Here is a 26440-nt window from a genome sequence, read left to right as displayed (position 1 = left end):
ATGACAAATATTGTGGGCTTTGAATAGATCATTTTATGTATGCAGCTTATACGGTACAATATATTAATAAATCATACATCAGAGACATTTTTTTTTTGATTAAATTTCTATCGTAACATATCCATTGACTCTAATTTAAGAATATTTTCTAGATCTTAGAGATCTTCTACAGTACATCCTCTTCTGCAGCCTTCATTTAAATATTTAAACAGAAGCATACATGTCCTGTTTTCTCCCCTCTTCTCCCAGCCCCTCCTCCTCATGGAAGATCAACACATTCATTGAAGTTTTTTTGGCAAGCATTCTATCTGATCTGAGTCGAGTAAATGCACACAGTGAAGAGAGCTGAACTTGCCAAATTTACAGCTGTTTGCACAATTCATCTCACACCTCTTTAGTCTAATTAGAAGCAGTAAGCAAATTAAACATATCGATTTCAGTTTCGTTAGACTAACCTCTTTTCATTTTTTCTTTGGGGGTGTGGAGATTTTTTTTTCTCTCTTGAAGGAAACTTGACTGTGCTGCAGTGTCACTGCTCAAAATACTTTTTTTCTCTTTTTTTTTTTTTTTTTTCCCCCTTTAGCCACAACACGAAGACTACATCATGGCTTGATCCCCGACTTGCAAAGAAAGCTAAGCCACCAGAAGAGTGTAAAGAAGACGGTAAGAGTACTGTAATACATTTATTGAAGAGCAGTGCTTCCTCAGTGAGCTCAATGATCAGTTCTTGGATGTTATAACATGCAGCCACTGGAGAGTCTTAAGAGTAGCAAGTACTGGATTTATGGATAATGATTTCTGGAGACTGTACAGCTTTGGTTGTAGAGTTTTTGTAATTTAAATTGTGTATAATTTAAACTTGTCGGGAGATGGTATCATGCCAAGGTCAACTGCAGAATGGTTATCTTTCTTTTAATTGTTCACATAGTTGACCATTGATTGTCATATTGTAAAGTAGCCAACAATTGCATTGTTTTGTTCAGATCTGTGTCTGTGAGTTTGAGGACTGTTTTCTGAGTATGATTGCCATAATTGAGCATGCATTATATATATGATTAACATAAGGAGGTCATTAGTCAAGGTATCTTTGAATAGATAGTACTAAAAATGTTATAAATGCAAGCTTTAGGAGGGAGAAAACACTGATACTACTGATAGCTTGGTATATAAAAGAATTTCAGAAGTTGTTTTGTTTTATGTAGATGTGTCATCTTTGCTGCTGAAGTTTTATTGAGACTCGGGCAGTTTGTCATGAACACGAGAGACTGGGTTGCAGAGAAAGATTTGTGAGTGAAAAGGTCTCATAGTAGACTCAAAGCACTTGCCTCTTAATATTCAGTCCTCGGCAAGGTCACAGTGTGAATGAAATGGGCTCAGAAATATCCTTGATGGCACCGTTGAGTGATTTTACCGCATAATATACAGTGTTTTTGCCTCAGAAGTTGGATTTTAAAACATGCTTTATGCTGACAGGAATTTTAATAATGCTTTTCCTGTGAGGCACACATTAAAGCTGCCTAAATTAGATTTATGAATAAAATAATAGTCCGAGTGACAAAAACAGAATTGAAAATGGATCATAGATTAAGCACAGACAGCAAATGATAAATGCAGTCATTTCAGAATAGTGTCGTTCCCTTGAAGCTTTCCTAACAGCACTCCCTTTTCTATGGTGGAATGCCTTTTTTATTTTGGTTTTTTTTTGTGCTTATCTGATTTTAAGCACTGTTTTGCTTCTCAAATATTTTTAGTGATAGGGTAAATTAAAAAGCATGGTTTGACATAAACAATGAACTGCACTCTTCAAGCTTTCTTTTAGCCTCCGTGGTGTGAATATATGTAATTATGTTCACATAAAGAATTTGTTTTATTACAAGTATGCTTATCACCAAATTAGAATTTTTAGAATCAATGGGATTGAACGATTGTCAACGGATAGTTCCATGCTGTGCTGAAATCATATTTTAAGGAAACATGACATGATCTACTCTCATATTTGTTTAGACATATGATTTTATTTCAGAAAGTGTTTAAAGTCACTTCCATTAAAGTGCAGACTGCTATAAATATTTATAACAAGTCAGGGCCTTCCAAACATCCAATATGGCAGTGCGACACTGTTGGTGGCATGTGTAATTCATTTTCTTGCATTTAGTTTTTTATTGATTGTTAATCATTGTACTGTGCTGGCATTTGCCTACTGCCCCCTTGTGTTTGTATCACTGCCAATGGTTTGGTTGCGCCACCTGTAAGGCTTGTTATGTGCTTTCCCAGCTTTCACACACAGCTGAACCTCACTGTTTGTTGTTAATGCTGTCGGTCAACACAAGCAATGATTATGATGTAAAAGAGTTGGGTTGCATTATGTGAGTTGTCAGATTTTTACTGATTCTTTTGTGCAATTGCTTCTCACTGTCTTCTTAATGCATTCTTTCCTTTGTGTTTCTAAAATTATTTTTTTCTTAACGTACTTTCTGCTTGTCTTTTTCTTCCTGGTTACCCTATGTTTTTGTTTTAATTACATCCATGTTAGTTTTTTATATCTCTCTATCATTCTTAAACACGCTTAATTTCATTCATGGTCATGACACACCAAGCCCACCTCAGCAGCAGTTTGCACAAGGCAGGAAAAAGCTCTATGTAGGGACACTGACCCTCACAGGGAATGCACATGGTAAAGGGAGGTACAGTATATGGTTTTTAGTAGAACCTGACCAGTCCTGTCCATTCAAGATAGTTGAAGAAGTGAGGTGTGTCTTCTCAGAGACATTTCTCATTAGGGTCTGCTTGAGGCTCACACATGAGTCTGGGCTGAGGCAGATAAAATTAAAACAGGATGCATTTTTTTAACCTAAGAAAAAGAACCTGGCAAGGATAACATGCTTATGAAACACCTAAGTTTGCCTCACTAATTGTGTCAGGGCAAGGCAATATGGGACACTGGAGAAAAACAAAAGCCTGTGAAACAGTAAAGTGGGAACATCCGCCACATGATGCTTCTGTTTCTTCATTTATTTACCGTATATACTCGTGGATAAGTTCTCCCACGGATAAGTCAGGACTTGCTTTTACATTATAATTTCTGGTATTTTATAATGTCGGTCGTATACCTCAAATGTGGAAAACTCACGCTATTGGTACAAGGGATTATGATACGCTAATGCCCACCTGAGAGAGAGTAACCACGGAGCACACTGCCTTTTTTGTCTATGTAAGTGCGGCAATGCGATATATCAGCGCATGCTTCTAACCTCTCTCTCTCTCTGTTGTGTCTATGTGACCACACGGTACTAGCTGAGTATTCTGAAGCACCGTTTACACTGATTTGTGTTTTTTGTATCTCACACCCTCATACACCTTTACCGTAAGAGCATCCCTTACCTACAATGAAACATTCGATCAGAAGACAATATGAAGCTGGTTTTATATTAAACGTCGTTGAAGAAGCAAAAGAAATTGGTAACTGCGCTGCTGCAATAAAATTCAATGCGTCTCAGAAACTGATGCGAGATTGGAGCAGGCAAGAAGATGTAAAAAAAAAAAAAAATTAATTGCCGGATTTTTGAACAGGCGTACAAGTCGGGGTCTGATTTTATGATTGATTTTTCTGGTTTCAAGACTCGACTTATATGTGAGTATATACGGTAATATAAAGTTAGTGAAGGACTGAGTAATTCAGATTCTGCAAAAGGAAGATAAAAATAATAAATTAAAGGATCAATAAGTTTATATCTACAGTGTTTCACCCGTTTAGTGTTCATCAAGAGTTTTGTGCCTGTTCTAGAAAGGACCATCAATTCATCATTTATCAGTGGATTAGAGGTATAACTGTTGTCTCTCCAAATGTACTTCCATTGTATGTTTTGCTTATTTTATTAAGAATCTTAAGGCACAGAACCACTAAACAGAATCTTAAATAGATCATAAATTGGTTTCATATTTATTTTAAGGTTTGTTTCTGCAAGGCAGACACATAAAAATGTTCTGTTTCAACCTGAGTGTCTAATCTCATGTAAACTATATTATACAAACATGAGTAGACACACTTAAGCATCATAGATGTATTGTATGGTTATTTAAAATTCATAGTTAGGAGTAAGATTGGATGGGAAAAAGGATATGAGATGAGATGTTTTTTGTGTTTTTTCATGTAGATTTGAATATCCTCCCCTATCAAAAAAAAATAAATTAATTAAAATATCATTGCAGGTCAGCATAGTAGATAGGAATAATGGTATGAATTTAATTCACAACTAAAGTGGTGTTTTTGTTGTTTATCCTTAAAGTAAATGTTGATATTGCGGAGTTAGAGGTGAGCTGCACCTATGAATTTAAAACAGTTGCCATAGTCTTCATTAACAGTTGAAATGTAACGTTTATAAAGTTTCATTTTGTTTTACTATCATAGTTAATGCTAAACTTGAGTATCTGGTATAAAATGCATAAAATACAATGCTGTTTTTGGTTTTTTTTTGTTTTGTGGAAACATAATATGAATTTCGTGCTTCGATTTTGCATATTCTTTAGTTTTTTGATGTGCAATTTGACCTATAAGAGCACTTTTACGAAGTATGGGTTTAAATTTTTTTTAAATGCTACTTCCAAAAATGTGCTTAACTTTATTTTTAAAGTTCAGATTAAATCAACTTTCTGCATTCTTTAACATTACACATTTTAATGCAGTTGCTTTCAAAACCAGAGTGCAGTATTTATGTATCCATTGAATTAAACCTAGTTTTGAGTAGTTGCTTTTGTTGTGTATTTCAAAATCTATAAGGAACTGAAGTGTGCCTTTTCTTAAATACAAAAAAAAAAGATTGGGGATTTAACATTGAAAATGTGGCATCCTGCACGAATGTGATAATATTTACTGCAGAGCTGTGCAATTACTTTCCTAAGTGGGCAATGTGGTGAGACTTCAGAGAGCTCATGAGGCCAAGGGCCGCAACTTCTTAACCGCTGTTGAGAGAGAATAGAATGGTCAATAGTGGCATTAAAGCACAATTTTTTCTATGATGAGTATTTCAAAAAATTCAGCACAGTAATGCCATCAGTTCCAGAACCATATGATCTCACTTTAATCTCAGGTATAGCGATAAGCCTCCTAGGAGATCAAGTGCCTCCAGTGTCTCTGCTTTGGTAACTTTATGCTATTACTATTTTTATTTGGTGGAATGTGAGTGGTTGAGTTACCATCCTAGTTTTTAGGATGAGACAAGAGAACTGTCAGATGCAGCCTTAAAGTCTACATTTAATGATGAGAATTTGCGCTAGTAAGACAGGAGCATGCAGGTCGAGATCTTTTGCTGTAAAAGGAAGTTTGATATGTAATTTATGAATGTCATTGAGTTAAAAGAAGTGTCCTTATTGAAAGTGATGCAATTTTCCTAATTTTGGCTCTGTGCACCACAAAAATGGATTTGAAATGAAGCAATCAAGAAGTGATTGAAGTATAGACTTGCGGTTTTAATGTAATGCTTTTAACAAAAACATTGTATGAGCCATTTAGAAAAGACTGCCATTTTTATGCATTGTCCTTCTATTTTCAGGGGCTCAAAAGTATCTGGACAAACTAACCTAATCATGAACATAATGATTATTTTCAACATTTGGTTGAAAATCCTTTACAGTGAATGACTGCCTGAAGTCTGGAACCCATGGCCTTCTCGAAGTGCTGGGTTTCCACCCTACTGATGCTTTGCCAGTCCTTTACTGCAGTTGTCTTCAGATGCTTTTTGTTTGTTGGACTTTCTGCCATCAGTTTTGTCTTTAGCAAGTGAAATGCATGTCCAATTAGGTTGAGGTCATTTGATTGCTTTGGTCATTGAAAAATATTGTACTTCTTTGCCTTGAAAAGCACTTGGTTTGCTTTCACAGTATGTTTTGGCTCATTGTCCACCTGTACTGTGAAGCATCATCCTATCAGTTTTGCAGCATCTGTCGGAATCTGAGTGGGCAGTATAGGCCTATACACTTCAGAAATCATCCTGCTACTTTTGTCATTGGTCCCGTCATCAGTAAAAACCAGTGACCCACTTCCATTGTTAGTTACACGTGCCCATGTCATAACATTGCCTCCACCATTTTTCACAGATGATGTTTTATTCTACAGATCATGAAACATTCCTGTTCTTCTCCATTTGTTTTCTCTCCCCATCATTCTGGTACATATTGATCTTAGATTCATTTATCCAAACAAAACTTCCAAAACTGGACTGTGTTTTTTGAAAATATTTTCTGGCAAAGTCTAATCTATCCTTCCTATGATTGTTCTTGGATTGGCTAAATGTCATGAATTAGTTTTTCTTCACCAAAGAAAGAGTTGTCTTTCATGGTTGTCCAGGCCTTCTGGTGTTGCTGACCTCACAAGTGCGTTCCTTCTTTTTAAGAATTTTCCAAATGATTTATTTGACCACTCCTTGTGTTTTTGCTATTTCTTTAAAGGGTTTGTTTCATTTTCTCACCCTAATGATGGGCTGTTTTTACTTCCACGGACAGCTCTTTAACTCTCACATTGAGAGTTCACAGCGACAGCTTCCAAATACAAATTACACTCTTGGAATTAATTCCAGACCTTTTTACTGCTTAATACTTAATGAAATAATGAGGGACCTGCTCACACCTGGCTATGGAACAGCTTTTCAGTCAATTGTCCAAATACTCTTGAGCCCCTGAAATTAGGGGGGGGGGGCATGTATAAATGGCTCATACTGTATTTCTGAATGCATCCTTTTGAATGAATGCACACTTCAATCATGAAATTATTTCTTCATTTAAGATCCATTGTGGTGGTGTATAATTATTATTGTCAAAAGAAAAGTTATCAAGGAGATAAAGATTGAAAGTAACTAAATAATGTTTTATTTTTTATTTTGTACTTGCAGTCTGCCTTTTTGGTTAGCTTTCCATTATTTGTTAAGGGCATTTGCTGAATGTTTGCACTCCTCATCTACAGTACTGGGTCTCTTTCATCACACTCTGGAATAGCCACGGAGGCAGCCTGACATGAGTGGGAGTGCTATTGCTTTTAACATTCAAATCAGCTTTGTACTGTAATTAGTGGTGGTGCCTCTTTTGAATAGTTTTATTCTTTACTATTTCATTGTTGTCATAAACGGATCCGTCAATGAGTTCTAAAATGGCCATTCTACAGTTTCTTAACCACCTAATAATCAATATTTCTAGCAAAACTACTTTTATTTCAGTATATGAATTTCTGCCATAATGTGCCTGAGAACATATTCATAAGAAAATAAATGCATTTCATGCATGGCTCTTGACTTATACTTTTAAATGTAAAATATAATTGATAGAATTCAGTAACATGATAAAGGCAAATGTGTCATGGAAGCTCGGAAAAGGACAATGCTGTTCAATTTTATGTAGACCCCTCTGGATTCACACTTTGAGCAAACTATACCTCAGACTGTAAAATGCTTGGTGTTATGTCAGGCAGGTTTCTCATGCACCTTTCATCTAGAATCTGGAAGAGGAGAAATTGCACAAGGTTAGGTACAATTGACAAAATGCTTAGCACCACTGTCTCACTGATCCATCCTCCAGCATTAAATCCCGTGTCCATTCCTAGTCTGTGCAGAGTTTACATATTCTACTTGTGCTTGTATGGTTTCCTCCCTTAACCCTAAAGGTGTACATGTCAGATTAATTTGCAACTCCTAATTGTCCGAAGTGTAAGGGTGAGTGTGTGTCTATATTGTGTATGCATGTGTGTGCAGCATTGTTTCCCTGCAATGCTCTGCATTTTCTAATCCCTATTGGGATTTAGCCTTTTTTTAATCAAACACTGACAAAAGCAAATTGAAAAAACTGGATGAAATGGTTTGTGATATAGTATGTGGCATGTTCATTATAAATAAATAACACACTTGTTTTCAGGTGGGGTGTAGGTAGTATGGCAGAGTGGCTCTAGTGACTGTTGTGGGAGCAGGCAATCTTGCATTCACATGTGCACATGCGGGATTGACCTGTTTCCTCGTTAACGCTGGAGTCATGATCACCACAACTGCATTCCATAGGGATTTACAGCAAAGCTAAAGTGGGGGGGGGGATAAAGAACAAGTAGAGAAGGTGGAAAGGTCAAAATAAACTTAGCAAGAGGAGCCAGCGTAGTAGTGTGTAGGCAGGCAAACAGGAACATAAGCTCCGTGAAGGACTGAAAGGGGGGAAGGGGCTGTAATGGGTGACTCCAGTTGTGTGTCCTTGACCCATTGCTCTAGAGGGCTAGAAGTGGCAGCAGGAGTCAAAGGAGTGAGTTGGAAGGGTATCTCCTCTGCTTACACCAAATTGGATCCTGCACCCAAAGGAAAAATAATTCAACAGCTACAGACCAACTTTAAAATTACAGGCTCAGGTCCCTGCTGTTTTTCTTCATATTGGGTTTTTCCTTGCAAATTGATGGGCAAAAATGGAAAATATATCCATGTAAAATTAAGTCTTCAACACAATAAAGTGTGCAGCAAGTGAGTAGGACTAAATAATTTTTGAACCCACTTTATAACAAAATTCACCAAGCTGTTATTTTACTTGCCAACATGCCCAACTTGGAAATGCCATTTGGCCTAAAGAATAAACCTCGGTGATATGGGAGGAAAAACAGAATACCAAGAGAAAAGCCCACATAGATATGGGGAGAACATGAAAACTCTCCACATACAATTAAAAAAAAATACGAGTTTAGCAGAAACGCAAGTGGAAGATCAGTAGACTTATTCTAAACTAACTAATAAAATCTTCCCAAATTCTAAAGAAGCTCTGCACACTTATACACAAAGAAGATTTTTTCTAGGTTTAGGTAATATGAAATATTGTTTTCCCATCAATGTATGGAGGGTGAATTAGGATTCTTCCAATTGGGCAGAATTAGTCAGTGCGCTAACAATGTAGTGTAGGAAATAATGGTTAGTTTATCGCCAGATAGGTGTGAAGTTTGAACCTTGGACAGTGGACATTAGAGGAGGCAGTGAAGTCCACTTTACCAGTTGCCATCCTGATAATCTGAAATTACATAATGTTCTGATGGTCCAGGTTGGCTCCATGTCCTTTGGCAGTTTATACCTGGAACCGTCAATAAAGTACATGAGGATGAGTCAAGCAAATGAGAGGACGCACAGAATCAACAATTGTAGGTGTATTTGTGCATAAGTTCTTTTATTTAACAACAAACAAAACAAGGGTTCAAAATCCTGATGGTGTAAAAGTACAGTGTTTTATAAAAAAATAATCCATAACAAATTATGTGTAATTTGTAGGTTAAAACGTCAAATAAATAAATCCAATAAAAACAAGGTTAAAAGTTTTGAAAGCAGAATTCATCTAAAAATACATTTTTGTACCAAAGACATACCTGGAGTGTTGGAGTGGCGGACTGTTTGAAGGATATCAAAAATGTCACTCTGTACGATTCATATTGGAAAGGAAAAAAAAAAGATATCAGAATTTTGGTTTAAGTTGTTATTGCTTTATGTGCCATATGAACATGGACTCAAGTTAGAAGTATATGCAAAAAAAGCTTTCTATTGAGCTCATCCTCATAAATAACTAAAACAACCTGTCTGAATATAGGAGGAAAGGCTCACAAGAATGTGTTGTCAGTGCATGTTGCAGTCAGTTCAGATAGCATTTTTTTAAAGGCATTGTAAGTGCTTTCAGTCAGTGCACAGCTGTTATGTATTGGAGAAAGCACTTGATTGTGTTCTACTTTTTGCTATTTATTCCTGTCAAAAATGTACTCATCAAAATTTTTTAATTCATGAGAAACTGTGATGTCCTAATTTTCTTGATTTTTCAAAAATCATCAGTCACTTTTTCTAAAGGCTTGAAAAACCTAATAATAAAACAAATTGCATACACTGTAGCAAAGTGAAAGACGCACAGTTAATTTCTTACTATATTTCACAATAAATGTGTGTTATTAAATTTCAAAATGTAAAAAATGTAAAATTAGAAGGAATGTCTGTTTTCTTTTATAGGAGCACTATACATAAGGCAGGAGCTTTACCACTTCATTGCAGGGCACACTATTAGATACACCGCTACATACATTCACACTGGCACAATTTAGTGTATTTAACCTAACATGCACACATTTGGGATGTAAGTGGAACCAGAACAGCTAAAGAGGAGATACATGTGGTCAAAAAGAGACCATATAGTTCTGAATAGACAATGACCCATCCAGGCATTGTAACCAGAGCCTTATGGCTGTAAGACATGAATAGTAAATACTGCAACATTGGTGAATCACACTGGTGAATATTAACATAACACAACATTCTCAAATCTGCTTAAATCAGTTTAAGGATATTAGAGGCAAGACTGTGTAATAATAGGAACAGACACAAGGTAAAAACCATGGCAGGATACAGCACCAGTCCCTTTAAGGGTCCATTCATATACACACTTATACTCAAACAGGGCCAATTAGTGTAACACATACATCTTTGCACTGTGGAAGGAAAACCAGAGTACCCACTGGAAATTTCACACACAGACGAGATTTGTAGTAGCCAGGAGAAGGGCGTGAAAGCAGAAATGGGTCAAGACTGAGAGATCAAAGACAACTGTGCATCAAGACCAAAAATGAAAAGCAAAAGTTGAGGACAAAAGTGAACAGTTGATACACAAAAGAACAAAGCACAAAGATTTTAGCAAGCAATTCAACAGTTTTTTTATTCGCAGGTTGGATAGGATTATCCCAGAAAACGTTTTATTCCACCGTGCAGTTACACCTAGGCCATAACCTCTCAGGACACACCTATCTCTTATCTGGACAGCAGACTGCCAAAATTGCTCCAAATATGCACTAAACAAGATGTTGATATGTGGTAAAATTAAAAGTGATTGTAAAACATAAAACATCAAGAAGCCTTTTGGTGAGAAATCTATACAAACAATGCTTAGACTATATTTGTTAAAGATTCTTGATTTAAAGTAGAAAATGAAAGAGAAAACTGTGATTCATTAAACAGATTTCCCTTCCATTTTAATTAGTAATAACTGTATGTAAAAAAAATAAAAGAATTTGTCTATTCTTTTGTGAAATACAGGGAGTGCAGAATTATTAGGCAAGTTGTATTTTTGAGGATTAATTTTAATATGGAACAAACACAGTGCTATCAGTCAATCCAAAATGTTAATAAACCTGAAACCTGAATGTTTCACAACGGAAATGTGAGTGTGAACATCATCAGGGGAATACATATGTGCGCAGAATTATTAGGCAACTATTAGTGTGCAGATTTATTATGCAACTAAAGGAAAAATGAAAATTTTCCCATCTCACTTGTTTATTTTCATCTGTTATAGTGAGAATAATAAACAAACACCTCAAAATTTAAAAATAAACATCTCTGACATTTCAAAAAAAATAAATCAATCAATCAATGACCAATATAGCCACCCTTCTTTCCATAACAGTCATAAGCCTTTCCATTCATGGAGTCTATCAGTTTCTTGATCTGTTGACGATCAGCTTTTTGTGGAGCAGTGACTACAGCCTCCCAGACACTCTTCAGAGAGGTGTATTGTTTTTCTCCCCCGTAAATCTAGCGTTTAAGAAGTGCCCACAAGTTCTCGATAGGGTTTAGGTCAGATGAGGAAGGGGCCATGTCATTATTCCTTCATCTTTAAGGCCTTTACTGGCTGGCCACGCAGTGGAGAACTTCGATGCAAGTGATGGAGCATTGGCCTGCATAAAAATCATGGTCTTTTTCCTGTATCACTGTTTGAAGAAAGTGTCTTCGAAAAACTGGCAGTAGGTTTGGGAGTTGATTTTGAGTTCATCTTCAATGCAAAAGGTCCAACTAGCTCATCTTTAAAAATACCAGCTCATACCAGTACCCCACCTCCACGTTGGAGTGGAGCTCTGTGCCCATTACTGATCCACAGGTCCATCCATCTGGTCCATCAAGAGTCACTCTCATCTCATCGGTCCATAAAACCTTTGAAAAAAATCTGTCTTCAGATATTTCTTGGCCCAGTTTTGACGTTTCAACTTATGTTTCTTGTTCAGTGGTGGTTGGGTTTCAGCCCTCCTTACCCTTGGCCATGTCTTTGAGCACTGAACACCTTGTACTTCTGGGCACTCCAGGTAGGTTGCAGCTCTGGAATACGAAAGTACTGGAGGATAATGGGTTCCTGGTAGCTTCACGTTTGATTCTTCTCAAATCTTTGGCAGCTAATTTGCATCTTTTGTTCTCAACACGTTTCTTGTGACCCTGTTGACTATTTGCAACAAAATGTTTGATGGTTCTGTGATCACACACCAATATCTTAGCAATTCCAAAAGTGCTGCATCCCTCTGAAAGACTTTTTACAATTTTTGACTTTTCAGAGTCAGTTAAATCTCTTTTTTGGCCCATTTTGCCCGAGGAAAACTAGCTGCCTAATAATTCTACACACCTTGATATAGGGTGTTGATCTCCTTAGGCCACACCCTCCCTCATTACACAAATACACATCACCTGACGTGCTTAAATCCAATAAGCATTCAAGTTAATACAGCTTGGAGTTGGAATATACGCATAAAAATGATGATATGGTCAAAATACTCACTTGCCTAATAATTGTGCACACAGTGTACTTGGACTAAGTTACAAAAAATATACAAAAGATAAAAAATAATTTGTCAAAAATGTACAAAGAAGAATGGGCTAAAATTAATAAGCAGTTCTAAAACACAATAGGGCCAAACTCACAAAAGGCTTAACAGTTATTGAAAATGTTAGGCCTAACCCTTTAAACCAGCCAATACGCAAAACAACTTGAAAAAGAATAACAAAACAACTCACTCAATCCCCAACAGTTGGCTTTAAGTCACAGTCTTGTTAGCTGGTCACCTGCAGCACTGGAGGACCTTGTTGTTATGATGTATTTACATTTTTTGTACATTTTATTATTACATTATTATTAATCTATATATTGAATATGAGATGTTGAATACTATTGATTCTGAATTTGAGGTCAATTTTTGTGTTCTCATTTCTATCAAAAGTTCCATTTTGTTGTAATTTTTGCAGCAACTCCAGTTTGAGAGATGGCGTGTCACTCGTTGACTTGGGAATCTTTCCCAGAATTCTCCATTAGGCACTCGTTTGTGATGTCATTCAGGTGACAATAAAAAGACTGCACACATTAATTTCCAGTATCCACACTTGACGAACAAATCTGTTATTTCTTTGCTAAAAGAACCTTACGTTTTATTTCTCCCAATTAACTAATCCTTGCTTTGAGCTTTGATTGATTTTTCTTGATCACTCTCTAGTTTTGGTGATAGATTGGTTTTAATTATTTGGTATTTATTTTGGCCTGTCCTCAACATCCACATCTTCCTGTTTTTTTCTTTACTGTCTCTACTGAGCCAGTATACTTGTCCCACTAGGACCAACATACTGTAAAGAAGAACAGGAATAGCACAAATAAAATTAATACAATTACAGGCAGATAATTAAAAAATGATTAACAAAAAAAAAACCTTAAGGAAAGACAAACACTTAAAGAAATAAAAATAAAAACAAATTAGATTCATTAACAAAAATTACAAACTAACAAGCCATGAAGTACAAAACTAAATTTACTGATGGAGCTCCATTAAAACCTATGATATTGTCCAGATTGTTCCTCAAAATTAGATTGAAAGAAGTAGGTGAGATTATTCTGGCTGCTGTGAATCGTTGTACAAATGTGAACATTTTAGAGGAATAGCCAAAACACAAAGACAATGAAATTGTAACAAATAGACACCACAAATAGTTGTTATAGATATGTTAACAAAATGAGCAGTGATGCAATAAAATGTTGATCATAACCATTGGCAACAAAAACATATTTCTTGGTTTACAATTTGTGTTGAGCTTCCTGGGCTATTCCCATTGAAATGACTATCCGGTATCTCGGTATATTCTCAAAGACTCATGTCTTCATTCATTCAGCACCTTGGAATTAGTTAACCTTTCTGAACCAGTATGTATATTAAATGACTACAGAAACTTTGTATCATATGAGTAATTCCCCATATTTTCTTTTTTTTTTATTTATTTATTTATTTATTAGTTTTATTACAATCAATACATAGCAATCAAGTTTTTACAAAAAAAAAGAATTATGCTAAGAACAGATCGATCCCCACCCCTGAGAGAGAGAGCAAGCCAAACGGTGTAAAATTTAAGGCTTTTAAAAATACCTAAATCAACAAATTCTCTGTGCTTTATAAAATCATTTCAAAATATTACTGATTAGATCCTGCCATGTTTTGAAAAAAGTCTGCACAGATCCTCTAACTGAGTATTTGATTTTTTCCAATTTTAAATAATATAACACATCAGTTTCCCACTGACTTAAAGAGGAGAGTTTGGGTTCTTCCAGTTTATCAGAATAAGTCTGCGTGCCAACAGTGTAGTGAATGCAATCACAATTTGTTTGTCTTTCTCCACTTTAAGACCCTCTGGAAGAACCCCAAACACAGCTGTTAATGGGTTAGGAGGGATTGTGAGTCCAAGACTGTCTGAGAGGTAATTAAAAATTTTTGTCCAGAATAATGTTAATTTGGAGCAGGCCCAGAACATGTGACCTAGTGAGGCTGGGGCTTGGTTGCAACGTTCGCAGGTTGGATCATGCCCTGGAAACATTTTGGAGAGTTTTAGTCGAGACAGATGTGCTCGATATATAATTTTGAGTTGTATAATTGTATGCTTTGCGCATATGGAGCTTGAGTGAATTCTCTGCATTGCTACTTTCCACTCCTTTTCTGATATATTAATTGAGAGGTCATTTTCCCAGTGTCCTCTTGGATCTTTGAAAGGAAGGGATTGTAAAAGGATTTTATATATTGTAGAGATGGAGTCTAACTCCTTGAAATTGAGCAATAATTTTTCCAGCGTGGATGAGGGTGCAAGATGAGGAAAATCTGGAAGGTTCTGTTTAACAAAGTTCCTGATTTGAAGATAGTGAAAGAAATTTGTAGCTGGAATGTTAAATTTGGAATGTAATTGTTCATAGGATGCAAAGGCGTTGTCTATATAAAGATCTCTAAGCAAGTTAATTCCAAATTTTTCCAGATATTAAAACTGCATATGTTTGTGAGGGTTGAAAGAGGTGGTTCTTTTGCAGGGTGCCACAGAAAGAAGCTTCTCCGTCTTAAAATGCTTTCTACATTGGTTCCAGATTCTAAGTGAGTGGAGCACAATTGGGTTATTAGTGTATTGCCGATAGCGTGTGTTTATTGGAGCACAAAGCAAGGAATACAAAGAAGTACTGCAGGATTTTACTTCTATTGCGGTCCATGCCTGTGTATGTTCTTCTATTTGTGTCCAGGTTCTTATCGACTGTATATTTGCGCCCAGTAATAAAACTGGAAGTTAGGTAGAGCCATGCCACCTTCTGCCTTTTGTCTTTGTAGGGTCGCTCTTTTGATGCGTGGATGTTTAGAATTCCAAATAAATGAGGTTATTGTTGAATCTAATTGCTTAAAGAACGATTTATTAATGTATATTGGTATGTTTTGAAATAAAAAGGAGCTTAGGAAGAATATTCATCTTAACAGTGTTAATTCTTCCAGCTAGTGTGAGATGAAGGGTTGACCATCTATGCAAGTCTTGTTTAATTTTTTCCATACAGACGACGAAATTTTGTTGATAAAGAGCTTTATGTTTACTTGTGATGTTTACCCCGAGGTATTTAAAATGTTCTGCAATGATAAAAGGAAGGGTGTCTAATCTAATATTATATGCTTGAATTCACGGAAAGAGTACACTTTTATTCAGATTAATTCTGAGACCAGAGAGCTTTTGAAATTTTGTGAGTGCTGCTAAGACTGCAGGCACAGAATTTTCTGGGTCCGATATATACAGTACCATGTCATCTGCATATAATGAGATTTTCTGTTCCAGTCCTTCTCTGCTAATCCCCTTTATCTGATCAGTATTTCGACAATGTATTGCCAGTGGTTCAATGGCAATTGCAAACAGCAGTGGTGACAAAGGGCATCCTTGTCTTGTGCCACGTTCTAGTTTAAAGTAGTCTGAGCAAATGTTATTGATGCAAACTGAAGTTTCTGGGTTAGTATACAGTAATTTAATCCATGCACAAATGTTCGGGCCAAACCCAAACTTCTCCAAAATAGTAAAAAGGTATTTCCATTCAATCATGTCGAATGCTTTTTCTGCATCCAATGATAAATTCCCCATATTTTCTAACGTTGCATAACCGGACTTTCATGTGCATTATCTTCAATACTTTTTGCAAAAGCTATTGAACCCCTACCTATGTCTCTGCTTTGGATATAATCGAATGTAAACAGGATCTTAAGAGAAGGGTTTGGAGCAAAAATATTTTTATACTGATAATATGAAGCTCTATATCTTGAACTCTAACTTCACTTCTATTCATAAAGGATCTGTTTTAGAATCTCTGGATTTAACATCAATTTGAATAAGAGCATTCCCTTCTCTGTGAATTCTCTTGCACACCAGATTAAACTTGATAATTTCTCACTGACTATATTAGTGTAGTTTTAATATTAAGCAGTAATTGTTACAAGGGAAACTTAAAGATGATTTTAAACTAATTTTATACAATATTATAGGAAATATTAAACATAACATTTGTTGTTTAATATTTATGTACTTTATAATGTAAATTTAATAATGTAGATCATCATCTGATATGAGTTAATACTGACAAAGTAAGACTCAGTTGTAACATTATTTAGATTTAAAAATAATTATGCATTGATGAGACTAAATATGCCCTAAATATAAAGGTGGCATGGTGAACCCCAATTTTTCAATTATGTGGCTGCAAATATGGTATATATACTCTGAAACTTTCTAAGGGAGCAGAGGCCAGTAAAACCACACCTTCTTGACTAGCCATCGAAATTAAAGTATGCCAAAAAGTATCTTTCAGTGCGATGCTACATACCCTAGTCAATTCCACAAATAACATTTTGTGTTGACTTGTTGTAGGCATTGCCATCTTGTTTAATGTTTTCAAGAGCCAGTGCTGATTGTATGCCACATTTTCTTTACCTGTCTCAAATTTCTATGCTTGAAACTATACTGATCCATTTTGATTAAGTTATGCGTAGTATTTCAACAACTGTCATAGAATTTACCCCTAGATGATCGCAGGGAATATTAGAAAAAGGATCTTGTAATAAGAATTGCAAATAAGTAATGGGAAGCAGTTATTCATACTCTAAAGCAGGGGTCTCCAACTCCAGTCCTGGAGGGCCCCAGTGGCTGCAGGTTTTCAATCTAACCCTTTTCTTAATTAGTGCACTGTTTTTGCTGCTAATTAACTTCTTTTGAATCGATTTCAATTAACTTTTTTTTTTTTAAGATTTTTTCCCCTGAATTTCTTCATTGTGCCTTTGAACTGTTTCATTTTTTTCCTTAAACAGAAATGAAATGTTAAGTGAGTGAACCAACTAAGACCAACTAAGTCAAGGCCTCAAATACCAACCAATTTCACGCCAACCTGTTGCTTAATTAGGTGCAGATTCTTGTCGTTAATTAAACCCATTCTTTAATTCCATGGCCTGTTTCTGCTCTCATTGTGCAAAGGCATACATTTCTGAAATTTTTGATTTTCTTTTTTCTAAGAGCACTGTTAAAATGTTTTGGGGACCTGAGCAGATCAACATCTTTGAGACTTTCATCTTTCTTTATTTTCAGATATTGTATGATGGACACACTTTGTTACTCATGTTTTGGCTCATATTGTATCTCATTATTGTTTGGCAACTAATTAAGGAAAATGAAACAATTATGGGGTCTAATTCTTCAAGAGCAAGTTGATTAAAATGAATTCAAAAGAAGTTAATTATGAGCAAAAACAGGTCACTAATTAAGAAAAAGGGTTAGAATGAAAACCTGCAGCCACTGGGGCCCTCCAGGACCAGAGTTGGGGACTCCTGCTCTAAAGTAAATTCATCATCAATTTGTGCACAATATGCTATAATCTAGTGAAAAATTGTATATTATACATACATTTCTTAAAACTGTCAAAAATTAATTCAGAACAAATTCCATTTTGTTAAAACAGGTGCCCATTTTACTAGGTCATATGTTCTTGGAATATCCTACACTCATACCGGATTATGTTCATCTGTTATGATATCCTTTACTACTGTTGTATCTCAGCTGGGGTTCAAAGTCTTTGTTCATTGTTGATCCATTTATTTATGTTAATGTTACTTTTATTAATTATCTGCTGTATTTTATTGCCTGTGTTATGATGCATCTGTTTTGTGGGTGGACCCCCATGAGTTGAGGTCACCTGCCAATCACCACCAGGCACTGACATCCACCCTATCAGTTCAGAGGATCTCTGACAGTTATGGCGGTTAGTTGGGAATGCACAAAAGGGTCTTTTGTGCAAGGAATGGTTCAAGAACTTTTTAGAATTTGCCCTGGACTCATTAATGTTATTATAAAATAGCCTGCCTCATCTCTGTTTGACCTGTCTTCCTGTTTTAATGGTGTGTATATGGGGAGACACATTTTTTACACTTGAATGTCAGTGTGGCTCTCCAAAGTGGGTAGAAGAAGGTAGTTGTGTATGTGTATTTTTTTTTTTTTAGCTAGGTGAAAATGTTTCTTTTTTTTTTCTTGTAATGTAGTGACGGTACTGTGTTCTTAATGTGGGTCTATCTTTGACCAACACGTGTTACTGCATGTGTTTTGTTCTCTTAAATAATAAAAGGGAAATGTTTAACTTTCAATATCTAAGATGAGCTTTAGAAATCAACCTGGATTTCTGACATTGTTATACCCTGATTTACTGTGTGGGTGGCGCAGGGGGTAGCGCTGGTGCCTCGCAGTTAGGAGACCTGGGTTCGCTGTGTGGAGTTTGCATGTTCTCCCTGTGTCTGTGTGGGTTTCCTCCCACAATCCAAAGACATGCAGGTTAGGTGCATTGGCGATTCTAAATTGTCCCGTGTGTGTGTGTGTGTGCATGCCCTGCGGTGGGCTGGCGCCCTGTCCAAGGTTTGTTTCCTGCCTTGCGCCCTGTTTTGGCTGGGATTGGCACTAGCAGACCCCTGTGACCCTGTAGCTAGGATATAGCGGGTTGGATAATGGATGGATGGATGGATGGATGGATGGATTTACTGTGTCTTCATTGATACATTATTTGTAATTGAGTTGGGGGGGGGGCGCTATCTGCAGCATTAAACCCCTTATAATATCCCTTAACCACTAGGTATTATTTCTTGTTAACTTTGAATGTCATGTCCAGCAGTCAAATTCATTGCATGAGTAGTGTGCTACGTTAGTAGACAATTCTAAAATCAGCCATGAATTGAGAATGTGAAGTTATTGCTATAGAAACCACCAAGTAAAGTAAAAAGGCAGTAACATTCAAAGGAATAATTAATGCAAAATTTGAATTCAGGTTACTCTCAGAAATCTTAAGGGTTGAAATTTTTCATGCCTTGTAAACTGGTATGATTTTTTTTTGCACTGGAGTTGATAGTATTTTTTGTCAGTTTTGAGAGTGTAGATATTTGTTTTGTAAAGTATAATAAGCTCACCTGTCATTTCAAAGTCTTATTATTTTACAAGGACCAATAATCTACAGCCAGCAGGACAATTTTCCTGACTAACATCGTAGGGAAATGGAAAAGCAAAAAAAAAAATTAAAGGATGTTTCTATGTGTAAAATATTCCTCACTGAAGTACATTTTATTTGGCAAAGATGCAATGTAAAGTCTATTATGATTAAAATATCAAGCTTTAAACAAGTCTCTGCTGCTCATTCCGTTTACATATTAAAGAATTTCAAATCCATTGTTTTAAGAGAAAGATATTAATGTAAACTGTTGTTGTGGACAAACAATACATAGCAATCCTCTTAAGCAGTCTTAGTATTAGTTTTACCTAGCATCTCTAATAGCATGTATTTAATGGCAGATTCAGTATGGCGTTTCACAACACTCGCTGGATATACTAAATGCTTTGCTTTACTGAGCTATTTTCAGATTTACAGACACGTACCTATGAATCACCTATCTCTATATAACATCCATTATCCAACCCACTATATCCTAACTACAGGGTCACGGGGGTCTGCTGGAGCCAATCCCAGCCAACACAGGGCGCAAGGCAGGAAGCAAACCCCGAACAGTGCGCCAGCCCACTGCAGGGCACACATACCCACACACCAAGCCCACACTAGGGACAATTTTAGGATCCCCAATGCACCTAACTTGCACGTCTTTGGACTGTGGGAGGAAACTGGAGTACCTGGAGGAAACCCACGCAGACACGGAGAGAACATGCAAACTCCACGCAGGGAGGACCTGGGAAGCAAACCCGGGTCTCAGAACTGCAAGGCAGCAGCGCTACCACCGTGCCGCCCTCTCTATATAACAGTTCTTTTAAAATGTATAATTTCTGCTTACGTCATTATGCTGATATACAAGAACTGTTTGCCATAATATTTTTGTACAGATGCACTTTAAAGTTTTAGAATTATGTTATAATCTGAGATGTATATATCCAGGAAGTATATGGACAACTGAAACTGAAATAATGAAAATATTAAATAAATATGAATATGAAATAAATCAACTGAAGTATTCTAATTGTAGTTTAAAACAGCTAAATAAATCAAACACATAATAGTTCATAACCAAAATTAAAACCATCAGTAAACTCTTCAGCACCAATTAGCAATTAGAAAGTGTACAGATATTCAAATAACATTTTAGCCTGTTGAAACAGACATTTTCACATTTTGACATATATGAGTTCATCAGCCTGACCTATTTTGAATTAAGCAAAGAACTATGATAAAAAACAATTCTGTAATATTTTGTTTCTCAGTGCTAAGCCATTCTGTTTGCCCGTGGTCTAGTCAGTTGTTTCTGAGCTTTGTTTTATATTATTTCTTATTTATTTTGCTATGATTTGAACATGCTGTGCAAGACTGTAATATTTGTACAAAAGTTTAACTTTGAGGTTAACAGCAGCCACTTTCCTTGAAATTGGTACAAAGCTAATTATTTTTCTTATACTGTGCATCTTATTTCATTTATTGTATATTATTTATATGTAAACTGTTGTGGTGCATTATGTTGCCAATGCTTCTGTTCTGTTTATTATTTTTTGTAATTTTTTCATTATATTTGAATCTGACATTTTTTGGATGAACCTGTGCCCCCAATGATTCCAGTCCATTGAGTGAACATTTTCAGTTTCCTTCAGAGTGTGTTGGAACTTTATTATCAATAATTCTATGAAGTGCTAGCTGCATTCATTCCCATTAAGGTCAAGAACTTTGATTGCTGTGATGTGCATGTTATCTTGATTACTGGGAGCCTTTCTTAAACAATCAAAATGAACCAAATTTATAAACCAGAAGAGATATTATACAAGAGAAGAGATCCTTACACTGTATTTAAAGTCATAAACGAAACCACACATACTGTCCGGATTTATAAAATTTCTTGGAAGGATGACATGTTTCAAGCCATATGACCATCTTTTGTAACATAGTAACCATGATGTTGCGTGTCTTCTAGCACAACTACTTAGGAACACATGGCATCATCGTGGTCAAACTTTTCACAACAGTAGTACTCACAAAAACAAGTTCACAAAATGGCAATAGTTGTGATGTCATTAAATAACAGTAAAAATATAAACAAATAATCAAAGTAAAAAAAAAGTATTATATGGGTAATCCTGATATATTGTATATTAAGTTCAGTGCACAAATAACATGTTTACAAAAATCAAACATAAAAAATATGGATTCATTTTAACAGAAAATTAATTAAATCTGCCGCTTATTCCAAATTGTTCAAATTAGACTTGAGTTAGGTTTAAAGGAATATTCCACCCAAAAATTATATTTACCCAATGTGCTTGTAGTGATGGCTGAGAGAAAATGTTTAACCTCATGTTTTTATACAGAATGGAAAAAACAAACCAGTACTGACCAGTGTTGTTAAATGGCAAACAATGTGAAAAATGTCCATGGAAAAAAGAAGAGAAAAATTTCATGTTATTTGTGTCCCTCCCATAATAATAATTATCCACATGTCAGTTGTCCAGTCATAAGCTCAAAATGTGCAAAACACATGCTTTTTTGCTTATAATATTGTTAAATATATTTATTTAGGCAAAAGTCAGAATGTATCATAAACAGGAATCTAGCACTAAACTGAAGCCTTATGGGATTGCCTTTTTGAATTAAAGACAATCCTCTCTCCTTCATTCAGTGCTTCATTATGTCTTGCACTGTGAGCACAATATTGGAATATTGGATATTGGATTTTGTGTTTTAATTTCTGCTTTAGTGAAATAAGAAACTTTTACTGTAGTAAAGTTGTGTATATAATAAAAAGGTTAAGATTAAAATCCTGGAAATGAAATAGTAATTGGCAGTTTCAAAAAATTAGTTTATGTCATTGATCATGTTCTTCTTCTTTCGGCTGCTCCCGTTAGGGGTTGCCACAGCAGATCATCTTCTTCCATATCTTTTTGTCCTCTGCATCTTGTTCTGTTACACCCATCACCTGCATGTCCTCTCTCACCACATCCATAAACCTTCGCTTAGGCCTTCCTCTTTTCCTCTTCCCTGGCAGCTCTATCCTTAGCATCCTTCTCCCAATATACTCAACATCTCTCCTCTGCACATGTCCAAGCCAACGCAATCTCACCTCTCCAACTTTGTCTCCCAACCATCCAACTTGAGCTGACCCTCTAATGTACTCATTTCTAATTCTATCCATCCTTGTCACACCCAATGAAAATCTTAGCATCTTTAACTCTGCCACCTCCAGTTCTGTCTCCTGCTTTCTGGTCAGTGCCACCGTCTCCAACCCATATAACATAGCTGGTCTCACTATCGTCCAGTAAACCTTCCCTTTCACTCTTGCTAATACCCATCTGTCACAAATTACTCCTGACACTCTTCTCCACCCATTCCATCCTGCCTGCATTCTCTTTTTCACCTCTCTTCCACAATCCCCATTACTCTGTAATTGATCATAAGGCTAAAAATTATGTCCTGTGGACGATAAGGGTGTTGTTGCCCTGTGAAACCCCACAGACAGACGTCCAGGACACACATCTAAAAGCACCAAGAAGAATTTAAATATTTTCCCTCAATAAAGTGCACAAAGCACCACACTCTCCACAATTACACAATAACAATAATCAGTGACAATAATCAATACTAATCCTCCGTCACCAGCAGCTACTTCACCCAACCTCTCAACTCTGGCTCAGCTTGCTGGGTCTCCAACAGTCCTTTATATATTCCATGACCCGGAAATGTTTCTCCTCTTCTTCCGCAAGCATCCCGGAAGTACTGTGGGCTTCCGTCCTCATGACTCCTAAGTACTTCCAGGTTGTAAGAACAGTAGGAGTTCCCAGGTCTTTTATTAGCTCCCCCTGGCGGCACCCACAGCACCCAATTTGGCTGAGAAAATGGACTCCACATCCCATGATGCCCTGCGGGAATCCAGGGTACGTTTACCGTCCAGAGGAGCTGCCACCTAGCGTCCTGGGGGAGGCAGTGTCCTGGAAAGGCTGCCCTTTTCTATTCTTCCCATCCTGGGACATCCCGGCCAGATTGAGATGCCGGCTGTCTCTTACAGTTCTTAATATTATAAGCTGCATATTTATGAGCAGCCATTTACTCAACAGTGTACGTTTCATCATTAATTTATTTATATGTGAAGTTGTATTACAGTGATTAACATAGAAATCAGTAAAGAATACAAACAGTCCAACATCCCATATTTTACGAAGTACCCATTTTGGAGAACTGGGGAGTGATCAGATGTCTCAACATGGAGAGGTGCCATCCACCAGGACATCAAAAAGGTTATCAGCAGCTCAGATTGTTTATTTTAGTGCAGCTGTCGTAAATTCTTACCCAATCTTGGAGCGTTCCTCATACAGATAATTATTTTCTAAGTTTAAGCAGGATAAGGTGTCTTTTTCCCACTGAATTAAGGAGGGTGGACTATAATTCGTTCAGTTGACAGACAAGAAGTGTAGTGTAAAATATAACGTTAGTCTAGAAGTGTTGGACACTGTCATCTAAAGATTTAGTTTGCCACAATTAATGTCAATTTTATGAGTCAACTATCTGAATTCTTTTATAAATTTGTTCTGAATGGTAAGTCAGGAAAGTCTACATCTCTGCTCTCAAAAAAGTATAGAACAAGGCAAGGTTTTTTGCCAAAATGCACGGAATCATACAGTATGTACTTTCAATACCATATGATATCATTATGTGTAATAGCAAAACTTGGATTTCATTTTATAATCTTAATATTATACAGTTCCAGCATGCATGCAGAATAATTTGCAGTTCAAAATATTAACATCTGTTAAACTGAAACAAGAATATAGTAGCTACATGTTAAAGCTGCAACAAAGCGGTCAAAACATGTGAAAAGAAAATGCGTACAGCAATCTAAACCATTCAATAAAATACAATGATAAAAGCTAAGATCAATGAGTTCTAAAAAGCACCATCTCTAAATGACAATCTCCAGGAATCAGTTGTGACTGTGCATATGGTTTTTCATGATGGTGTGCTTATTTTTTTCTATTCTTTTTAAGAAACAACATGGTAAATAATTAATCTCAAACCTAACAAATCCAGTTCAGGTTCATGGGGAGCCAGAGCCTATTTCTGCAGCATTGGGAGCAAGGTAGGAAATAGTCCTGAACAAAGGTGACAGTCCAGAAGTCCCACTCACACACACACTTGCAGCCATACTCCCACTCACTAACCTAACCCTCATATCCTTGGGGATCTTGGAGGAAAACCCACTGCAGACAGAGAATATGAAAATTACACAATGACCAGGCAGGGTTTTCAAACCAGGTTTTTTAATATACAGCCAGCATGGTGGCACACTAGTTAGTGCTACTGTCATACAGATCTTCGTATGCCTCTGTGTAGATATTGTTGTTACCATTATTTATTTATTTAGGAGATGCCTTCATGCAAGGCAACTTACAATGGAAATTCTAATACATACAAAAATGAATGTGCAAGTGGAGGTCCCGTGGACTATGATGTTTGCTGATGACATTGTGATCTGTAGCGATAGTAGGGAGCAGGTTGAGGATACCTTAGAGAGGTGGAGATATGCTCTAGAGAGGAGAGGAATAAAGGTTAATAGGAACAAGACAGAATACATGTGTGTAAATGAGAGGGAGGTCAGTGGAATGGTGAGGATGCAAGGAGTAGAGTTGGTGAAGGTGGATGAGTTTAAATACTTGGGATCAACAGTACAGAGTAATGGGGATTGTGGAAGATGAAAAAGAGAGTGCAGGCAGGGTGGAATGGCTGGAGAAGAGTGTCAGGAGTAATTTGTGACAAATGGGTATCAGCAGGAGTGAAAGGGAAGGTCTACAGGATGGTAGTGAGACCAACTATGTTATATGGGTTGGAGATGGTGATACTGACCAGAAAGCAGGAGACAGAGCTGGAGGTGGCAGAGTTAAAGATGCTAAGATTTGCATTGGGTGTGACAAGGATGGATAGGATTAGAACGTTCACAAACTTCTGTCCATAAAACAGGGCGGTTCTTTGTGCCTCTAGTAAGATCAGAAAGAGAAGCAAACCAATTTGCAAAGTCAGGGATGAATCTTCTATAATAACTGGCAAGCCCCAGAAAAGCACCAACTTGTTTCTGTGTTTCTGGACGTGAGTAAGAATGTTAGCTCAAGTTGGACAGTTGGGAGCAAAGTCAGAGAGGCGAGATTGCGTTGGTTTGGACATGTGCAGAGGAAAGATGCTAGGTATATTGGGAGAAGGATGCTAAGGATAGAGCTGCCAGTGAAGAGGAAAAGAGGAAGGCCTAAGTAAAGGTTTGTGGATGTGGTGAGAGAGGACATGCAGGTGATGGGTGTAACAGAACAAGATGCAGAGGACAGAAAGATATGGAAGAAGATGATCCGCTGTGGCGACCCCTAACGGGAGCATCAGAATGAAGAAGAAGACAAGAATGAATGTGCAAGTCTCAAAAGCAAAAGAGAACAAAATAAAAAAAAAAGCGAGCACAAGGGAGTGAAACTACTACATAATTAAACATGCAACTGGACTAAGACAAAAATCAGTATTTTAAAAACTTTGTCAGTGCAACAGCAGCTATCCCACAGGACAGAAACTAAGCAGATCCAAAATATTAAATGAAAAGTTGCAATACAAGTAACCAAAAGGAGATCAATCCACAGCTTTAGAAGAAGAATGGAGATGTGTGCATAAGTTTGTTTCGATGGTACCTGCCTAGGCTCTGGCCCACCCTGTAATCAAGAACTGTATAAAATGAGTTTGAATGTGTTATATTGTTAGTGTCAAAATATATTTTAAGTGTTGTGAGAAGGAATAGCGGCATTACAAAGTGGTTAATGTTTTACTGTCCAGACTGGATGTACAGGGATGG

At 36.6% G+C, this 26440-nt stretch overlaps 1 protein-coding gene across 6 annotated transcripts in view; it reads left to right on the top strand.

The window, feature by feature from the left end:
• magi2a (membrane associated guanylate kinase, WW and PDZ domain containing 2a) overlaps positions 1–26440 on the top strand; it is a 1205404-nt gene that overhangs the window by 874890 nt on the left and 304074 nt on the right. For all 6 annotated transcript variants that reach the window (XM_039761046.1, XM_039761045.1, XM_039761048.1 and 3 more), the window contains exon 6: positions 584–663. In XM_039761046.1, coding sequence (XP_039616980.1) covers positions 584–663 — 80 coding nt within the window. The remainder of the gene's footprint in view (positions 1–583; positions 664–26440) is intronic.

The sequence above is a fragment of the Polypterus senegalus genome, chromosome 8 (genome assembly GCF_016835505.1).
Source record: "Polypterus senegalus isolate Bchr_013 chromosome 8, ASM1683550v1, whole genome shotgun sequence".
NCBI classification, from domain to species: domain Eukaryota; kingdom Metazoa; phylum Chordata; class Cladistia; order Polypteriformes; family Polypteridae; genus Polypterus; species Polypterus senegalus.
Note: the sequence above shows the minus strand (reverse complement) of the source record. Positions and strands in the feature narration are given on the sequence as shown.